The sequence below is a fragment of the Panthera pardus genome, unplaced genomic scaffold, assembly GCF_024362965.1.
Source record: "Panthera pardus isolate Hobbes unplaced genomic scaffold, ASM2436296v1 HiC_scaffold_6, whole genome shotgun sequence".
Classification (NCBI taxonomy): domain Eukaryota; kingdom Metazoa; phylum Chordata; class Mammalia; order Carnivora; family Felidae; genus Panthera; species Panthera pardus.
This window is the reverse complement of record NW_026526991.1, coordinates 47362575-47381130: the sequence shown is the minus strand read 5'-3', so window position 1 is coordinate 47381130 and position 18556 is coordinate 47362575. Positions and strand designations below refer to the sequence as shown.

Here is an 18556-nt window from a genome sequence, read left to right as displayed (position 1 = left end):
GGAAAGAACTTTTTTTTTTAATGTTTATTTATTTTTGATAGACAAGGAGAGAGACAGAGTGTAAATGGGGAGGGGCAGAGAGAGGGAGACACAGAATCTGAAGAAGGCTCCAGGCTCTGAGCTATCAGCACAGAGCCCAACGCGGGGCTCGAACCCATGAGCTGTGAGATCACGACCTGAGCCGAAGTCAGACGCTTAACTGACTGAGTCACCCAGGTGCCCATATAGTTCCACATTTTGATTGAGGGGATTGGTACACACACTAGGGAGGGAGAGGCACTTGTTGCCATGGTGGTGAGGCCTGGGGATGTAGGGTCAGGAGTGAAGGAATGACAGGAAACACTGGTGAGAAGGAAGATGTGGGAGACGCTGGGAAGCATATGAAAGAAAAAAAGAAGCCAAAAGAGAAATGATAAGCTTTCTTGAATGAAAGAGATTAGAATCCTTTTGAATAAAGGGATCTTGACAAGTGAATGGCTAAAGTGGAAAGGAACAAGTCCTTTCTTCTGCAGAATGGTGGGGGCATCGAGTCCAGCCGTGCCCATCAACCAGACATCGCTGCTTGGGCTCCCAGGCTTTTCTCTTAACCCCCCTCAGTCCCTCACAAGGGCCAGTGAGATGATGCAGAGAAGAGCCCAATTCCCAGCTGAGACTATGCGATTCAGAGGGATGGGGCTCGTTCAAGTTCATAAAGCTATGCAGGCAGAAGTCACACGCCAGTTTGGTATTCCTCATTCCGTTACACCACATGGCTGCTGGGGCTTGGCGGGTTCTCAGAGAGTAGACGTTATGACACGAAGATTTTGGAAAAATGATTGAGCACGGAATCAGTTTCTCTGAAGAAGGAAGAAGCTAGAGGGGGAACACACTGAAAAAGATGATGTGTGAGTCTTCAAATGAATGATAAATTTTACATTTCTCCATTCCATTTAAAAGGTGCTTTCTCCATGGCTAAAAGTGACCACCTGGAGTGGTAGAGGCCGTGAGCCATGAAGTACACAGGACGATTCAAGAGGGGAGAGAACAGCTCTCCTTGTTTCGTGGAGGGCCAATCATGCCTAAATTCTTGGACGACAGAGAAAAAGCTCACGGGCCTTTACCTTCACTGTCCTGTGGGCAGGCATCAGGGCACAGCTATGTCCAGAGGGCAGAGAGAGAAGGCAGCAGATGGGGTTTGGCCTCACTGTACTCTCTGGCTGGGGGATTACATCTAATGCACGAGCCTGTTCTTGGAAGGGACAAGCCAAAAAGACTAAGCCGCCAGGCCATGTGACCATTCATGCAGGGGGTAGAAGTTTCCAGAGCTCAGGAGAAAAGGGGCTAAGCAGGCAATGAAATCAGGCCCCAGAGAAGAAATAATTTTGTTTTTGCGATGTTGGTCTGTCTTGGGTAAAAACTCATTTTAGAATGAATAGAGGATTTCTTCATCTGATCTGGGCAGTTGCTGGCTCGAATCTGTAGCTGAATTCAACTACACGGGCTCATTGAATGAGTCATTATTCAGTTTCCAGTGCCAGGAAGAAATGGAAGGCCACCTCAGAGTCTGATGAAATATTGAGGAGATTCAATAATTCTCTGGACAAAGGTGCATAAGGGATGGATGGAAGCAGAGACGAACGAACACTCTTCTAGTCCTCCATGAAACCTATGATTCTGTTTGTGTATAATTTATCACCTTGGATTTATGAACAAAAATTGATTATATTTCAAAAGCAGCGAAGTGGAAATTTATTTGAATTTGAGCAATAGATAAAGCCAAAGAGAAGAGAATAGAAGGACTTAAGTTGCAACAGCCAAGAAAATAGCATTAAGAGGCTGGGGGAGGGTTAGGGTTCCTGCCTCTCAGCGGTGTTATGTCGGGGCTTGATGCTCTAGTCCATACTTAATGCTTTGGGAATGTTGGTCCCTTCCTAGGTACTAATGCTCTCAAGCAACACAGAGAAGCATCAATGTATAGTGTTTCTTTCAATATTATTTCCTTTTAGTCTTTTGAGAAAAACCAGTTAATGTAAAAATGTCACTACTGTCATGCAGCTGGGGTGGCCCAGTTGGATGCAATGTCTTGCCAAAATGTGCTGATGATAACACTGCATGTTGGGAGGAGTGGGGAGGGGTAAGGAGGGGTTCTGCCAACTTTCCTCTGTCAGAAAAATGGAGAGGATCATGGCTGGGCTCGAAGAGGGAGTGACACCCTCCTGTGTGCACGCATAAAAGACCAGGTAGACTCAAGCAGGGAGGACCCGGAGGGGTTGCCAAGGTTGGAGAAGCTCAGGTCTGGCTTACGTGGGGCATCGTCCGGAATTCTGGGCAAACTGCTGGTAGATCCAGCACCTCACGCATGGCACAGCACAGTGAGGGAGCACCCAGGGTAAGAGTGTGGGCTCTTGAGTCAAATAAACCTGGGTTTGAATCCAAGCTCTGTCACTTTCTGGCTATGTGATTTTAGTCACGCTACTTTACTTTTCCAAAGGCTCTGTTTTCTTCGTCTTTAAAATGGAGAGAACATGGCATGCCTGGGTGGCTCAGTTGGTTAAGCCTCTGACTCTTGGTTTTGGCTCAGGTCATTTCATGGTTCGTGAGTTCAAGCCCCACATCGGGCTCCATGCTGACGGTGCAGAACTTGCTTGGGATTTTCTCTCTCCCTCTCTGCCCCTCCCCTGCTTGCTCACTCTCTCTCTCTCTCTCTCAAAATCAATCAATAAATAAATTTTAAAAATAAACTAGAATAAGATGGTGAGAATAGTATATTGACCCATAGGATTCCTGTGAGGATTAGTGAGATTCTCTGTGAACTTTACGCACTGCTGCCTGGACTTGAGCACTTGATAAAGGGTAGCAACTAGGGTTACTTTATTTCGTAAGTCATATGTAGTCGAGCCTCATCATTCAACAGAAATAGTGACAGCAGTACTCCTAAGACATGGCCTTCCAGACAAAGTTGGAGGCCCCAGCCAATTGCAACCCCCACAACCCTTTGGAGGGAGGTGGTCAACATCCCATCCCCATTGTGCAGTCCTGGACCCCCTTAACCTCCCAGCTCCGAGATCCTACCTCATGCCAAACAACCTGGAAGACATGGTAACTGGACACAGATTGGGACATGATGGGGATTTTTGCTTTAAGAGTTCAAGTTAAACACTCAAGCCTTATTATTCTTTGGTTCCATATCATTTGGTTATTCAGGTTCCTTGTCCTTCCAATTTTTCTCCAGTGTTCAAGACCAAAGAGTGGATATGGAAAGAACAGCAATGGCGGCCGAGGGTGTGGTGGGGTGCCATCAGCTCCCACACCCCTTCCACTAGGAGGCTGGCATGTGTCAGACATCTTTGATCGCCCCGTAGGAGGCATTGCCAACACCTCATGGTTTGAAAACTGTGGCAAGTAGTAAGCAGCAGAGATAGCAAGAGAAAATATTACCACTTGAAAGGAGGGACGGAGTAGAAGGGAAGGATGAAGGGATGAGAGAATAAAAAGAAAACAGAGAAAAGGAAATTGAAGGGAGATGGAGGTTGTGATGCTGATAGAGCTTACGAATCAAGAAGTGGTAATAGTTCTAGAAAGGAGTGAGACAGAAAGCCTCAAAGAGTCGGAATTAGGAAGGGGCTTTTGAAGCATTGTGTGACCCAGCTCCCTCTGTTTATAATTGAAGTGCAGAAGAAAAGAAAAAGGAGGGGAGGAGAGACTCCTTTGTCTCCCTATAGGCAAAATCAGGAGACTGGACTATCTATCTACAAAGCTAGCAATCTATGAATTATAACTCATATATATATATATATTTTTTAAGATTCCTTATTTGGTTAAGATATGTCACTGTGGTCTGTGTAACTTTTATGAAAGTCACCTTGTAATGGATGATGTGAGTGTGTTTGATTTTCTCAGTTCTCAGACACTCAGGATCATAATGCCCTTCAGTTTAAAAAGTAGCTTATACAGTGTGATAGCTTTTTAAAAAGTTGACCAGTCCTTAGGTATGTTCTGGAACTAATGCTGAACTTCTGGGAAAGTAAGAATCTAGGCTAGAACCAGGTCCTAGACCTTTCTGGTATTCCGTTGGGTGATGCCTCAGCTTGCTCATTATTAAAATCTACGATGTCGGTTTCCTTGGTGTCCAGGTTTTCCAGTAAGTATAGCACATCAGGAGAGGCTCGCGAGCCAGCCACAATGTTGATTCCACCGGTCTCTGAGGATGTTTCTGTGTCAAGTGAAAGAACGGGCTCAGAACTGATGGGATCTGGACTTAGGCCTGTCAGGGAGGCGTGGCTGGACGCCAGGAAACCGGGGAGGCTCCACCGTTTGGGGAATTTGTCATTATCATTAGGGTCTTCCCCAGAGGCTGACGTGAGGATGTTTCTCTCATCTTTGGCTGAACTAGTCTGAGGACTGGGGTCCCTAGGAGGTGTCCCTTTCTCTGAGGGGAATGCAATCAATCCCACAGGCACCTCCTGCTGTCCAGTCCTGCTTGGCTCAACCCCGGTAAACTCTGCGCTCTGGATGGAGGCAGTGGAGTCACGTGATGTGGGCACTGGTGCCTCGGTCACTGTGATCAGTACCTCGGGGACCTGTGGCATTTTGGTGGGGGAGACCCTCACGCTCGACTGTGGAGTCAGGCTCTGCAAAGTGCTTGTCCGGCTGGTCTCCCTGATCGTGGACAGTTCCCCCAGGCTGGAGTACGCCTTGGGGTTCCCCTCTGGGGAGCAGGGTTGCCTTTGGGCGGGTGAGGCACGGTGGGGGCTTCTCGAGGGCACATCCAGCAGATCTCTGGCTGGGCTGACGTCGCCACTTGGGGGGAAGAACATGGAGCTGTCGCTGGCCTGCCTGCCATAGCTTCTCCTCCTGGGGCTGGCGGGGTGTTCGTGGGCACTCAGGAACCTCTTGACTCTTCTAATCATGGAATGGCGCTGGCCGTGCTTCTCGAAACTCCACAGCCACTCCTCACCAGGGAGATCCGACCCGGACAGTCTGAAACACACAATGGCAAAATGCAGGCAGAGCAGTTTCAGGGCCCCAGCTCTGTGGGCAGAGTCTCAGAGATCAGGACCGAGTTTTGTATTTTCACATTACAGATTTTGAAATGGGGGAGACTTTAACTTGAGATTGTCTGGCAGAGATTCCCCAACCTTTTGGTCACAGGACCTTTTTAAACTCTTACAAATGATCGAGTACCCCGAAAAGATTTGTTTATGTGGGTTACAGCTATTGCTACTTACTGTGTCAGAAATAATGGAGGAATATAAAAAAATTACACACATAAGAATGTATAAGCACTCATACCATGAAATGTTAAGTGATGACATCATCACATAGCATGTAGCTTCTGGAAAATTCCACTTTTCCAGAAAGTCAGGGAAGAATGAGAATGAAAAGGTGAATAACATTTTAGTGTTGTTACAAAAATAATTTTGACCTTAAGGACTTGGGTCTTGGGGTTTTGGTTTTTGGGAATTCCCAGAGTTCCCCACACCACACTTTGAAAATCACTCATCTACAGACGTGGACCTTAAAAAGAAGATATAGTGTGTATTCTTTCTCCTTTATTGCAGGTGAACCAAGGTCATGAACTAAGGATCTGTAACCCACCCCCCCAATAATGCATCATAGCCAAATTCAAGACAATGCAAAAACAGCTCACATTTACATTTATTAAGGACCTCCCTTGCCTTAATGCAGTTAATTATCATATTCATTGTGTGAGTTGGTACTATTATTATTCAGATTTTACAGATGGGGAAACTGGGGCCCAGAGAGATTGCTAAAGACAGTGTAGCCATTGAGGGCCAAACCCAGAAATCTGACTCCAAAGCCTTTGTTCTTAGTCCCTTTTATATAAAGTCTGCTACCTGAGTGTCAATGGTGAGGTAGAGCCTGGGGGGTGGGGTGCAGAATAATGAGTAAAACACAATCCTTGCCCACAGGTAATTTGTTAACATCCCCGGTCCACTCATCTAGGGTTCCAGAAGGAGAAATGGGACCACACATCCATCGAGGAGGGCGGGTGTGTGGTCTCTCGATGTAGCTGGGCTTCCCTGTGATGAAGTTTGATAGATTTGGTAATGTTGAACTTTCGACATTTGAGACATAAAACGAATAACCCTAGCCTTTTGAGCCTTCTCCTTCAAGGCTGAAATAAAATGGATAATTGGGATAACAGCGAGGGCTATGGGGTCGCAAGGCCTGCTCCCGCCTCACATTACATGGTTGTCTCATGTGTCGGTGGATTTGTGGTCTTAATGGGGTTCAGAGAGGAGCTACTTAAAGCCTTGCCTTTAAACCGCAAATGCTCACACCAGCTCCGGGAGCAACAGTGCTTGGTCCGCCCTGGTTCCAATGTTCCTATCGACAGCCCTGGTGACAAGATGCCTTCACAATGCCAGGTGCGCTTTGTGTGACACAGAGGGGAGTGTCGGGGCAGCAGGATGTTGGTGTAACCTGAAAGGGTAAAGTGAGCAGCAAAGAGAACATCATTCCTCCGTGTTTATGAATAAAAGATGGCTGATCGAGATGATTAACTGGCTAAGTGTCCCGGGATGGCATCCGATTACAACCTTGTGCTGTGATCCTAAAGCCCCAGCAGTGTCCTTGGCTACCAGATAGCCTCTGGCCCACCTCGGCCGTGCATGGCTCCGATTCAGTTACGCCAACTTGAGAAATGCAGACTCATGTCTCAGCGGCCCCGGTGACCCAGCTCGCCGAGTTTCATTAGGTCAGATCTCCAGTCACACCAGAGGAGCGACAAGCGCAGTTGTTCACTAAGATCGCCACGCTGGATGTGCCCTGGGAATCCAAAGTAGGGCTGCCAATCTCTCTTTATAGGGCGAGCCTCTGTCCTCCATTTGAGATCTTGACTTCTTATTTGCGATTTCTCTTTCTCAACTACTTCTAAACCACACTGCCTTGTAAGAATGATAAAATCTTCCAGGGGCGCCTGGGTGGCTCAGTCAGTTAAGCGTCTGACTTCTGCTCAGGTTCCGTATGACCTCATGGGTTGCGAGTTTGAGCCCCGCGTCAGGCTCTGTGTTGACAGCTCGGAGCCTGGAGCCTGCTTCAGATTCTGTGTCTCTGCCTCTCTCCCGCTTACACTCTGTCTTTCTCTTTCTCAAAAATAAACGTTTAAAAAAAATCTTCTAGGAAACATGTTTATACTATCATTACTTCAAAACTTTGTAAATCCTAAGGACAAAATTTTCTAACTATGCTGATGATGGACATGTATATTCAATGGGGGCAAGAAGATTAAGGCCCGGCATCACAAATTAGAGAAAAACAGACCAGTTACAGAGAGCAAACTGCAAAAAGGCCAGGGCTCTTGCTAATGTTCTACTGGTTCACCAACTGACACCGGGCAGGGCTGCCAGTGACACCCTATTGTACCTTCCTGCCTCATGAGACTGTATCGTGGACGCATGAGAATTATCCACTTACCCAACTAAATTTATTGAGCATCTACTATGAGTAAATCTGTTGCATCAAGAACTGTATAACACAGTTTAAAAGGAGGGAGAAGGCACGTATATAATTAGCTAAATTGGGACAAAGTAAGTTTTTGAGCTGACTTTTTGACATCGAGAAGGAATCAAATGGGCAGAGAAGGGGCAGAGCATTCCAATGGAAGAAGTGACTTGAACAAGTAAGTCGGGGGAAACTTTAGGGTGTTTGTGTGTGAAGATGGGAAAAACTTGAGTTGTACAAGCACAGAATAATGTCAGGCATAAAGCTGAAAAGGTAGCCTTGGATTGTATTAGAGTCTTATGTACCAGGTAGAGGGATTTGGACTTTATCCCAAAGGCAGGGGGCAACTGTGGGCTGCCTTTGCGAACGAAGGGCATAGGTAGACTTGTGCTATTTTGTGGTAGTTCTGGAAGAACTACGTGGACAGCAACATTGATGAATGTTGTCGTGCAGAAATGCTTTGGGTAAGAAACATGACATGGGAACTTTCTACGCTATTAGTCAGAAAGACCTATCGGTGGGTCTTTGGAGGAACACTTGGTGGCCTGTGCTCTGGGGGGGAGGGGCATTTTTATGAATGTCATGCTGAAGTGGTGAAGGAAGACTTTTGGGTGTTTATGTTATCAAAGAGCAGTCGTGAAGTTCCCCTCCCCCCCCACATGATGAACCTAATGACCTTTCTTCCAAATGTGTCCGTGAGGGAATGTTTCACTGCCAGCACACAATCCCCATCTCCTTTCTCTGAAAGTCATGGTTCCCAATAGGACATCAGAAACCGTGGTTTAAGAACAAAATGCTTTAAAGCTTAGAGCACACAGAACAGACTACATTGAAAGATGCTCCATTTCCCAAGTTGGGCGACTTGGATGTACCTTTCAGGTCCTTTCAGACTTTCTTCTCCTTATTTGGTTTTTAAAGTGTACTTTTGGTACAAGGTTAGTACAATCCTGAGGCCCAAATATCACCCCAAAACGACTATAGCAGAAACATTATATGGTAGAACATAAGTGCGCTCATTATATTGCTATACATTAGAGAAGGTCAGCTGAAAAAGGTTCTGGAATTCGCTTGGACTTAGGCAAGTAATTAGAGCTAGGAGGACATTCATGGAAAGTGCCATGCAGCCATTATTGTCCAGAAGATGGAATTTGAGAATTGCCTCTGTGGTGAGGAAAATGATTTATTCGGGAGCTCGTAGAGCCAGGATTTCTGCTGCCTGGGCTGATTCTAACTAGCTGTGTGACCTTAGGAGAGCCACTTAACCTTTCTGTGACTCAGCATCATACTTGAAAACTAGTGACAACAATACTTCCTCTACCTGCCTTAGAGGCTGTGGGGGAGTTCAAAAGAGTAATAGATGTGGAAAAGCTTTGAAGAGTAGACAATACAAAAAGGACTCTGTCAATGACTGGCAGACTTTCAGAGGTGATTTCCAAGTCATTGTTGACTTCTCGCACCTGCTTGGAGGAAATGATAGCGTCTGCCTGAAAGTTAATCCCTTTTCTCCTCCGAGAGTGTATTTTTAAAATGTCACTACCCCAGGGCCCTTGGGTGGCTCAGTTGGTTAAGCGTCTGATTCTTGATTTCGGTTCAGGTCTCGTGGTTTCGTGAGTTCGAGCCCCGCGTCGGGCTCTGCGTTGACATCACAGAGTCTGCTTGGGATTATCTGTGCCTCCGCAGCTTGCACTCTCTCTGTCTCTCTCAAAATATACTTAGAAAAATGTCACTACACCTTGGTGCTGCCATCTGACAATGAACACCTTAGAAGGGATGACTCTCACAGTCACTTAATGGTTAGACGAGGGCACTGAGCGAATGGAGAGGAAGCATAAGGACAGGAGAAAGCTGATTATTTGGGAGAAGGAAGATGGGGCCGATCAGGTGGCTTTCTTGCAGACATTGCCACATCCTGCAGTTAACATTTATTGCACAATGTAAATCCTCAATACGGAAGAGATGAGAATGAGGAAGGTTGTGCTATGTATTGGGCATTATTTTGAAAGGGTGGAGAAGGGTAGGTGTGGGAGAGAGAACAGGTTATGTTAAGCCAGGCAGGCTAGTTGGTTGTAGCCGAGTCTAGGAGGGAGAGCAGGCGTCATCCTCCAGGTCGCACTGGCGTCAGGATTGGGATATGTTATTTCAATCGCAACTATTATAAAAGACCAACAACCCGCACTTTCAAAATATCTATTGGGCACCCAGTGAACCATCAGCCCCACAGACTCCCTTGCCAGTGACAGATTTCTGAGGGCACAGGCAGCAGTGATTTCACGGCTTTTGAAAAGACGCTTGGGCTGCTCAGGGCACAGAAGAACACTTGTCACCTCCTGTTGCTATAATAAGAGGGGACAGGACTGCTGGAGACGGCAGTGACTTTCAGAATTCATGGAGTGTGTCTCATATGGAAAGACCAAAACAGCCCCCCTAACTTGAGAGATCTGATGCATTATTTTTTTTTCCGAAGCAAGCTTTTCACAAAGCTTTCTCATGTGTGTGATCAGGTAAATAAATACAGAGCTTCACAAGATTAAAGGATAAAACTGGATAATGCTTGCCTTTCTTTCTCTGGGCCACCTTTTTCTTTTTAACCTCCTCCCCCCAGGTTTATTGATATATAACTGACATATAACATTCTTTAAGTTTAATGTGTACAATGTGATGATTTGACATATGTGTATATTATAGGATGTTTACCTCAGTAAGTTCAGTCAACATCTTCACCTCACAGTGGCCATTTTGTTTGCTGTTGTGCCAACATTTAAAGTGCTATTTTGAGGGGCATCTGCGTGGCTCAGTCTGACAGCATCTGACTTTGGCTCAGGTCATGATCTCACAGTTCGTGAGTTCGAGCTCCACATTGGGCTCTGTGCTGACAGCTGGGAGCCTGAAGCCTGCTTTGGATTCTGTGTCTCCCTCTCTCTCTCTGCCCCTCCCCTGCTCATGCTCTGTCTCTGTCTCTGTCTCTCTCTCTCAAAAATAAATAAAAAATTTTAAAAAGTGGTATTTTGACAGTTTAAATTCAATTAATTTAGGTCATTTTAACAAAATTGAAATGAGGAATTTAGGAAATTGATATTTAATATGATGAATTCTACTTCTCAGGTCAGATTTATTATTTTCAAATTGCTAGTGTTCCTCAAAGTCAGGCAGCCGCCTTGGAGGGAGCTGATGATTTGCCTGAAAATCTATCCGGGCAGAGCCCGTGTGGAGGGACATTTATTCACAGCAGAGCAAAATGTACTCTTCAAACCCATTAGAGGCAAGTGCTGTTATTTTTAACCTTCTGCTCTGCAGAATCTTGTCAGAGCCGTAGCCTAGGATTTATAAGATGGGAAAGGTAACTCGTGCTGAGCTGGGAGGTGGGGGCCAAGCACTGGGAGGAAAACCCAGCGGACAGAGGTTGTATCCACCCAGCACCCCCTCCTGACTCCCTTGCTGGGGGACAGTTTGGAGTAGGGGAGCATCACGGGGGGTTTGCTTAGCTCACAATAGGGGCTCCCAGAGCTGGCGACCCTCCTGCTACCACTCTCTTGCCTCTCTGCTAGTTTGGGCCAAGGATTACAGCAAATCTGGTAAAAGAACGGGCATATCTAGACTCCCGTTACTACTCTGGTTATGCTCATGGGCCCTCCGCTGGCTGATGCAAAAATAAGTTGTGGCCCCAAATGGGGGTTCATTTAAAGTCCCCCACGTTTCAAAGCTGTTGTATCCTGTGGGAGTTTTGTGAGAAAAGGACATTAAGTCATCTATACCTGTCATGTCTTTTAGAAGGTGAAAATTGAGTGCCAATGGTGAGCCTATGTCGGCATATGAAAGAATCCCTGAGAAGGTTCTAGAATTTTAAAGTTAATAACGCACAATCATCTCCTTGGGAGGCTTCGTTTCTCCTTCCTTTCTGGTACATTAAGTGAAAATCAATGTTCCAAGAATACGTTTTTGTCGAAGTTAGTGATTCAGAATTTTGAGATATTTTTGGTAGTTTATAACACAAGCATGCAATAGTATGTATCAGACTATGTATTTTCTTGTAAAAGCTATAATATTTGAATATAGTTAGCTAAGAGAGGATAACTTACTAAAACATCCATCTAGAGGTATATTTAACCACAATTTAATAAAGGACGTGCTTGTTAAATACATATTTTGGTATATTTGAACTAATACCGCCAAGAAGACTTCTGACTGTGCTACGCAACCCGAATGTTTTGTACACATTAAATACATACGTACACTTGCAAAAAAGTAATTATATTATTTCTACACATTCGGAGAGCCTTTGGAATGAAAATAGATAAGTAAAAGTCATTATTTCTGGGTGTTTGCAGTTCTACAGCACCAAATAAATCCTAAATAAATCCCTCCGCTCCTAACCAGAAGGAACGCTTGCAAAAATCTGTATCTTTCTCCTCTGTGCTAAGTGCATCCTTAACTGACTTCATAGATCCATTCCTTAAGACCACTCTAAGTGTGAGGAAGTTGCGACATATTTGAATGACAGCAGAAAGCCCAGTAAAGCGGTGTTCATTAAAGGGTATCGCAGCAAGTCCACGGGCTGAGAGCACTCTTCTACATCAGCAGGACCCTTAGAGCGAGCACACGTCCATGTGTGCACATGTCAGTGATCCATTTCATAAGCAGCTACTGCCTCTCTTCTCCAGGATTTGGAATCCTTTAGCTGCTATGGATAGATGTTTCAGTGGGGTTTTCCCAATGCCCTTAAGGGGTTATTGCTTCTTCGCTCTTGGGGGTTTTGATTTTCGAGATAGGATTAAAGGGAGTTATGAGACTTTAGGACTTTAATTTCCTTGTGTTCCATTCCTCAGAGACTTATACACTTGTGCTAATGGATAATCCTAAGTATTTAAAAAAGAACAAGAGTTTTGGAGCGACCCATGGTGCTGTCATGTGAATAGCATTCTACCTCTGGCTAGCTGTGATGGGCTAGCCCTGGATCTTACTTTTTGTTTGTTTGTTTGTTTGTTTGTTGTTAAATGTTTATTTATTTTTGAGACAGATTCAGAGCATGAACGGGGGAGGGTCAGAGAGAGAGAGAGACACAGAATCTGAAGCAGGCTCCAGGCTCTGAGCTGTCAGCAGAGCCGGATGCAGGGCTTGAACCCATGAACCGTGAGATCATGACCTGAGCCGAAGTCGGACGCTTAACCGACTGAGCCACCCAGGCGCCCCACTTTTTGTTTGTTTTAAAAACAAATTTGGGGGGCACCTGGGTGGCTCAGTCGGTTAAGCGTCCGACTTCGGCTCAGGTCACAATCTCACTGTCTGTGAGTTCGAGCCCCGCGTCGGGCTCTGTGCTGACTGCTCGGAACCTGGAGCCTGTTTCAGATTCTGTGTCTCCCTCTCTCTCTGACCCTTCCCCGTTCATGCTCTGTCTCTCCCTGTCTCAAAAATAAATAAAACGTTAAAAAAAATTAAAATAAATAAATAAAAATAAAAACAAATTTGGGGCACCTCGGTGGCTCAGTCGGTTAAGCATCCGACTTTGGATTTCAGCTCAGGTCATGACCTCGTGGTTTGTGGGTTTGAGCCCCGTGTCAGGCTCTGCACTAATTTGTGCAGAGCCTGCTTGGGATTCTCTGTCTCCGTCTCTCTCTCTCTGCTCCCCTCCCACTTGTACTTTTTCTCTCTCAAAATGAATAAACATAAAAAAAAAGAAATTTGTTTTCAGCAATGCTGGCTTGAGTTTAAACATTCTAGGTTTGTTTTGGTAAAGTTTGGTATGTTAGGTGTAAGTGTTTGCTATTGTCCAAAGAAGAGTCATTTGCATTTCAGGGCTTGGGTGTGTTTTCTTCACACGCATCTTATAGAAAACTCTTCCCTCTGCTTGTGGGTGACCTCTTCATCTTGGTTAATAGTGTCTCCAACAGTAAGGATAATGAAAAGACAGCTTAATTAAAACAGCAGATCACCGCAGTGTATAGTTTAAATACCTCATAATTTTTATGTCGATTATACTTCAATAAAGCTGAAATTAAAAAAAAAACTGTTACTTTAAATACACCGTCATTCCTTGCTGTTTGTGCTCATATTGGCTTGGAATTTACCCTTTGCTGAATCTCCTCCTCCTATTTCTGTGCTAGCTCCTAATTTAGTCTTAAAGATGCACATTGGACTCCTCAGCTCCAAGAAGCCGTCTCTCATTCACCACGCTGGGTCAAACATACCTTTCTTTTATTCCCATAAGACTGAGCGTTTCTCTATTGCTGGGTTTACCACATGGTACTAGAACATGTCTCCTTGTGTCAGTGAGCTGAAGAGGTATTTGTTTTGTTTTTGTTTTTGTTTTTTCGCCTATGCCTAGCATTTGAAATAGAACCTATCGTATACCAGGCCCTGAAAGAAAATTTGCCTGAATAAATGGATGAGTTCATTCTATATGTGAAGATACGAGGAAAAACGTGATATTTTAAATTTGTATTTGAGATAAAAATATGGGGAGAATCTTACTTTATTTCACTAATGTACATTTGGTAAATGTGTAGAAAATATGACAATATTTTGAATATGTCCCTGAATATAGAGAACAGAGGAATTGTCTCTAAGGAGTTTTCTTTTTTCTTTTAAATTTTTATTTACTTTAGAAAGGGGGAGAGGGGGGAGAGAGAGAGAGAGAGCCTGTACGCCGTGGGGGACGGGCAGAGTAGGGGAGGGGAAGAGTTGGGGGACAGTAGGCTTCTACTGAGAGCAGAGAGCCAGATAGGGGGGCTCAAACTGGTGAACTACAAGATCCTGACCTGAGCCTAAGTTGGATGCTTAACCAACTGAGCCACTCAGGCCCTCCTAAGGAGTTTCCTTTTTATGTGGAAATGAGTAGTCTCCTGAATATAAAAGAAAATAGGAGGCAGAGTAATTTCTCAGGTTTCTCTTGGATAGTACTTTTGTTCAGTTATTGAAGGGCATTGCCTTGATTTTAGAATTTCTGGGTCATGGGAATTGTGATCATAAGCTTGAAACGATGTGAAAAGGTAAGGGAAATTTGATTTCTGAATTAAATATGCTAGCAACGTACATCTTAAATAGAATAAGAAAATTAAAAACTTACTCAACCAGGAAAGGATTTTATATGCTCATCAAGCAGCAAACACTTTTCTGAAACACTTGAATCCATACTACTTTGACACCCGGTCTTTATCCTAATGCAAAGGGCTCATTGACTCAGTCATCATCAACAATATCACCTGTGCTACAGCAATCCTTACTTTTACCTTCCCTTTTCCCCTGAGCCTTCGTCAGATGGCTCACTTGATATTAACTTTGTATTTGGTGAGTGAACAGTGAAATTCTTAGGGAGTGATCTTTTATGAGTTTAGAGGACAATCATTGCTTTCAGCCTAGCAAACCATTCACCTATTCCTGGTAGTACGATTCTAATTTTCTTAAGACCTCACCTCCTCCCTATGGTTGCTTGGGGCTGACACATGCCCCTTGGTCCAAAGATGGACATGTGAACAGGCCTCAGCTAATCAAAATATTGTGCTTCCCTGTTCAAGAATGGGCACGTTCGCCAAGCCCAGCCAGTTAATTCAGTACTTTAGTTTTAAGAGTCATGTTTTTGCCACAGGATTTGCTGAGAGGATAGGTTGTAAAGCTGCTGGCTGCCATCTTGCTGTTTTGCCTGTCTGAAACCTGAGCCAGTGGAGAGAAAAGCTGAACTGAAGAGATAGAGAGGGCAATAGTGAGTCCTGGTGACATATCTTGAGCCTCTGAAATTAGCCACACCCAAAGCTAGGCTAGTCTCCAGATGTGACCCAAGAAACCCCTTTTTGCTTAAGTTAGCTGGAGTTGGTTTTCCAACACAGGCGAGCAGAAACAACTTGTGTAACAGCACAGTCCTGGAAAGAATCAACAGTGGGCATTTCTGTGAATACTCCAAAAGCCTGCATTCCTGTAGCGACTTTTCCTGGACTGTGAGGTTCCCTTTGAATGGTCCTCATTCATGCAGAAAATCAAGATCGAGTGAACTTTTGCCTAATTGTTTCTTTGATCATTTGGTTCCAGAGTCCAATTAAATGTCTCCCAGAAACCTCCCCTAATAGACTCTGGCCTTTGCCTGTGGCCGTTCCCATCATGCTAGTAAATAGGCTGTCTTAATTAGAGGAATTCTCTCTGATAACTAAAAACTTTTTGCTGCATTCTTAAATATCACATCTCCCAGTTTTCTCTCAAGAATTTTTTCTCTGTTCCAAATTTCCAGTGCTAGCTTAATATGAAAAATAGCTTAGATTTGTTTAATCTTTCTTTAATCTTTAGTCATTTTGACATCCACAAATAGGGTACTTACATGAGTCAATATTAACAATGCTCTATGGTTACATCTAGAGTGTTTTGATGTTTCCAATCTCATTTAATATTCTCAATAATTGGGGTAGATATTTTCTTCGAGGTCTTATAAAATCCCTAATTCTGTGTCTCTATATTTAGAAATAGAAATAGATATTTTAATAATTTCTAAAGAACATGGACACAGAAGAATGTAATATTATGATGCTTGGGATGAATATGTAGACCAAAATGAAAATCTTGAGGCCAAACAAAAACTGTCATTGTAACTATCCTGCAAAAACAACTAACTGGATGATAGAAATGGAGCACAAGGGCACTTACAGTCCCAACAGTGATACCACGATGATTCTCCAGCCCTATCAAATGTGCTCGTCTCTTTTCTCTTACAAATTAGACCTTCAATTCTGTGCATTAATCAGCGATGGGAAGGGAGAGAAAGGTTAAAGCCTGTTGAGTTATCCAAGAACAAATCCACAGAAAAGCATCTATTAATTTTTAAAATTGAGAAGGATTTCAAAACCCATGAAACTGCCACCACAAACTGCCGAGAAGGGCAAACAACAGTGAATTGCTCTTTGTGGAGACTGAGCAACCAGCTGGGGTTGGGATGCGCACAGGAGAATCCAGGCTTGTCGGGCCATCTGGAAGCCAAGGCAAGCCTAGCCTGGGGTGTGCAACCTTCTATCAGGTATGCTTTGAAGACAACAGGCAAATCTCCTGGCTCCTAAATCATCTCATCATTTGACCCCACTCCTGAAATTCTACTTGGTCATCTTTTCCTTTGGGTCTTGAAGACCTGTTAGGATTAAGAGACATTCAGCCAAGAGTGAAGCCTTGTGGGAATAGGGCTGAAGCTGGATATCCTCGTGGTTGGGAAACAGGAGGGCTGAACACTGTGGGAGAGAGGAAAGAAGGTCCCAGGTAGCAACTACAGGACATGAACTTGCCTCACAAATCTGCCGAGAGCTGGTCTCAACAGCAAACCACAATTTTGTCACAAGTTGTAAGAAAAATCCTGCAAAAGTTTTCCTCTTTTTTAAGGGGGTTCTCCTTATTTTTCTAAATTTGTCCACAGTCTTCTCTTTAAGTTACTTGGAAACTGTGGCATCTGCCTTGAGCAAAAATACTTAAACTTCCCCCACATTCACACATTTCTCCAAAATCAAATACATTATCAGATTTAATAAAATTATTCGAGAAGTGTGCATGAGTTACTTCAGGCCTCAGCCCATTTATTTAAAGCTAAGTACATAGGGACAGATTGTTATGTTAAAACCACAGAACAGAGACTGACTTGTCTACTAAACATAGTTGAATTAAAATCTTAGAGAAAACTTATCTCATTCCTTAGGATTTGCTTGTCTCCAAGTAGTCTAACACAGTGCCTGCATGTGGTATATGCCTCATAAACACTTGTTGGAAATACATTCAGTTATGAACATCTTAAGTAATAAATGATTATATAATTGAATAAACTACTTTTCAAATCGGAAGGAAAAAAGAGGATAATTTCACAACTATTGGAAAAGTTTTCTGTGGTATAAAAACAAGGTAAAATGCAAATTACCCCCAAATACACATGCCTGCATGTACACACACACCACATTTAAACCAGAAGCTATAGTCTCTTTGCTCTCAAACTTCCTTGGGCATATTAATTATACCTGAAAATCTGAAATAAGATGTTACCAATTGAGAGTTGTCATGAAAGTGAGTTCAAGACCAGAGCATAAAAAATCAGAACAGTGACCAACTTATTTTCTAAATATTGATGATTAAAAAAAAATGCACTTACCCCATTTCAACTGTTGACCCCAGAAAGGAGGGTATGCAGTAGTCAGCGGCTGCCAGTGTATAAGGTGGTCGAGCAGCAGAATCATCCCAGTAAATGTCCTTCTTCATCTTGGGTAAGCTCATGTGCATTTCATCCACAGCTAAAAGAGAGACCTAAAATCATTGTTTTATTGTTAGAATAATTTGGATGTGGATTGTATAAAGACAGAGAGTAAGCTCCAATGGGTGGATGGGATTTGCAGCAGGATAGAGCAGTCTGAGAGAGTAAATACACAAATGTCCGTTGTTCATATTTGCTGTAACCAGGACCGTTGCAGAGACTTGCACATGTTTATTGCGTGAGGGCACTTGGCAATGGGGGTTAAGTGGGGCTATAAAACTGCCCAGACTTGGTTTATCAAGCCACATGCCCAGAATGGAGCTAGCTACATTTTACTAGGAGGCAGGAGAGACTCCTTTTCCTTCTTGGTTCAAAGTTACTGTATTGTCTAGTGGCTATCCTTACAGCAACCTTATAATTCCAGATATCATAGGAAGGAGAAGATTCTTAATATCCCATTCCATTGATTCCATAAACATACTTATACTTGATGTCATTTCTTTTTAAAATCATTTTTAATGTTTATTTATTTTTGAGAGAGAGAACACGAGAGGGGGAGGAGTAGAGAGAGAGGGAGACAGAGGATCCAAGTTGGGCTTCCTTCTTCCATCTCTCCCAGCCCTCTAGGTATGCGGCCAGTTTGTGAACCAACAGTGAAACATAGTGAAACATTTGAACCTGCTTAAGAACTGAGCAAGGGCCTGAAGCAAGTAGCCAAGTTGAAGTTCTTTCCTTATCTGTGAGGACAGAGAATGGTCTGAGGAGAGTCCTGCCTGGAAGGAAAATTCTCTCATGCTGATTCTTTAAGAAAAACCTCTCTGGAATAATGCTTTGGGGGTAAGGGTCCTGGGGTCCATTAGGTTTAGTTCTGTCAGATTTGGGACATAGGCTGGTATGGCCCATGTTTCCAGTGTC

The 18556-nt window shown here is 43.8% G+C and overlaps 2 protein-coding genes across 4 annotated transcripts in view; one reads left to right on the top strand and one right to left on the bottom strand.

The window, feature by feature from the left end:
* RAB3IP (RAB3A interacting protein) overlaps positions 1–18556 on the top strand; it is a 146015-nt gene that overhangs the window by 15067 nt on the left and 112392 nt on the right. The window lies entirely within an intron of this gene.
* The window catches only part of BEST3 (bestrophin 3), a 39256-nt gene continuing 23426 nt past the window's right edge, over positions 2727–18556 (bottom strand). For all 3 annotated transcript variants that reach the window (XM_019455071.2, XM_019455072.2, XM_019455073.2), the window contains 2 exons: positions 17543–17694; positions 2727–4959 (listed from right to left, as the gene is read on the bottom strand). In XM_019455071.2, coding sequence (XP_019310616.2) covers positions 4017–4959; positions 17543–17694 — 1095 coding nt within the window. In that variant the 3' untranslated portion in view covers positions 2727–4016. The remainder of the gene's footprint in view (positions 4960–17542; positions 17695–18556) is intronic.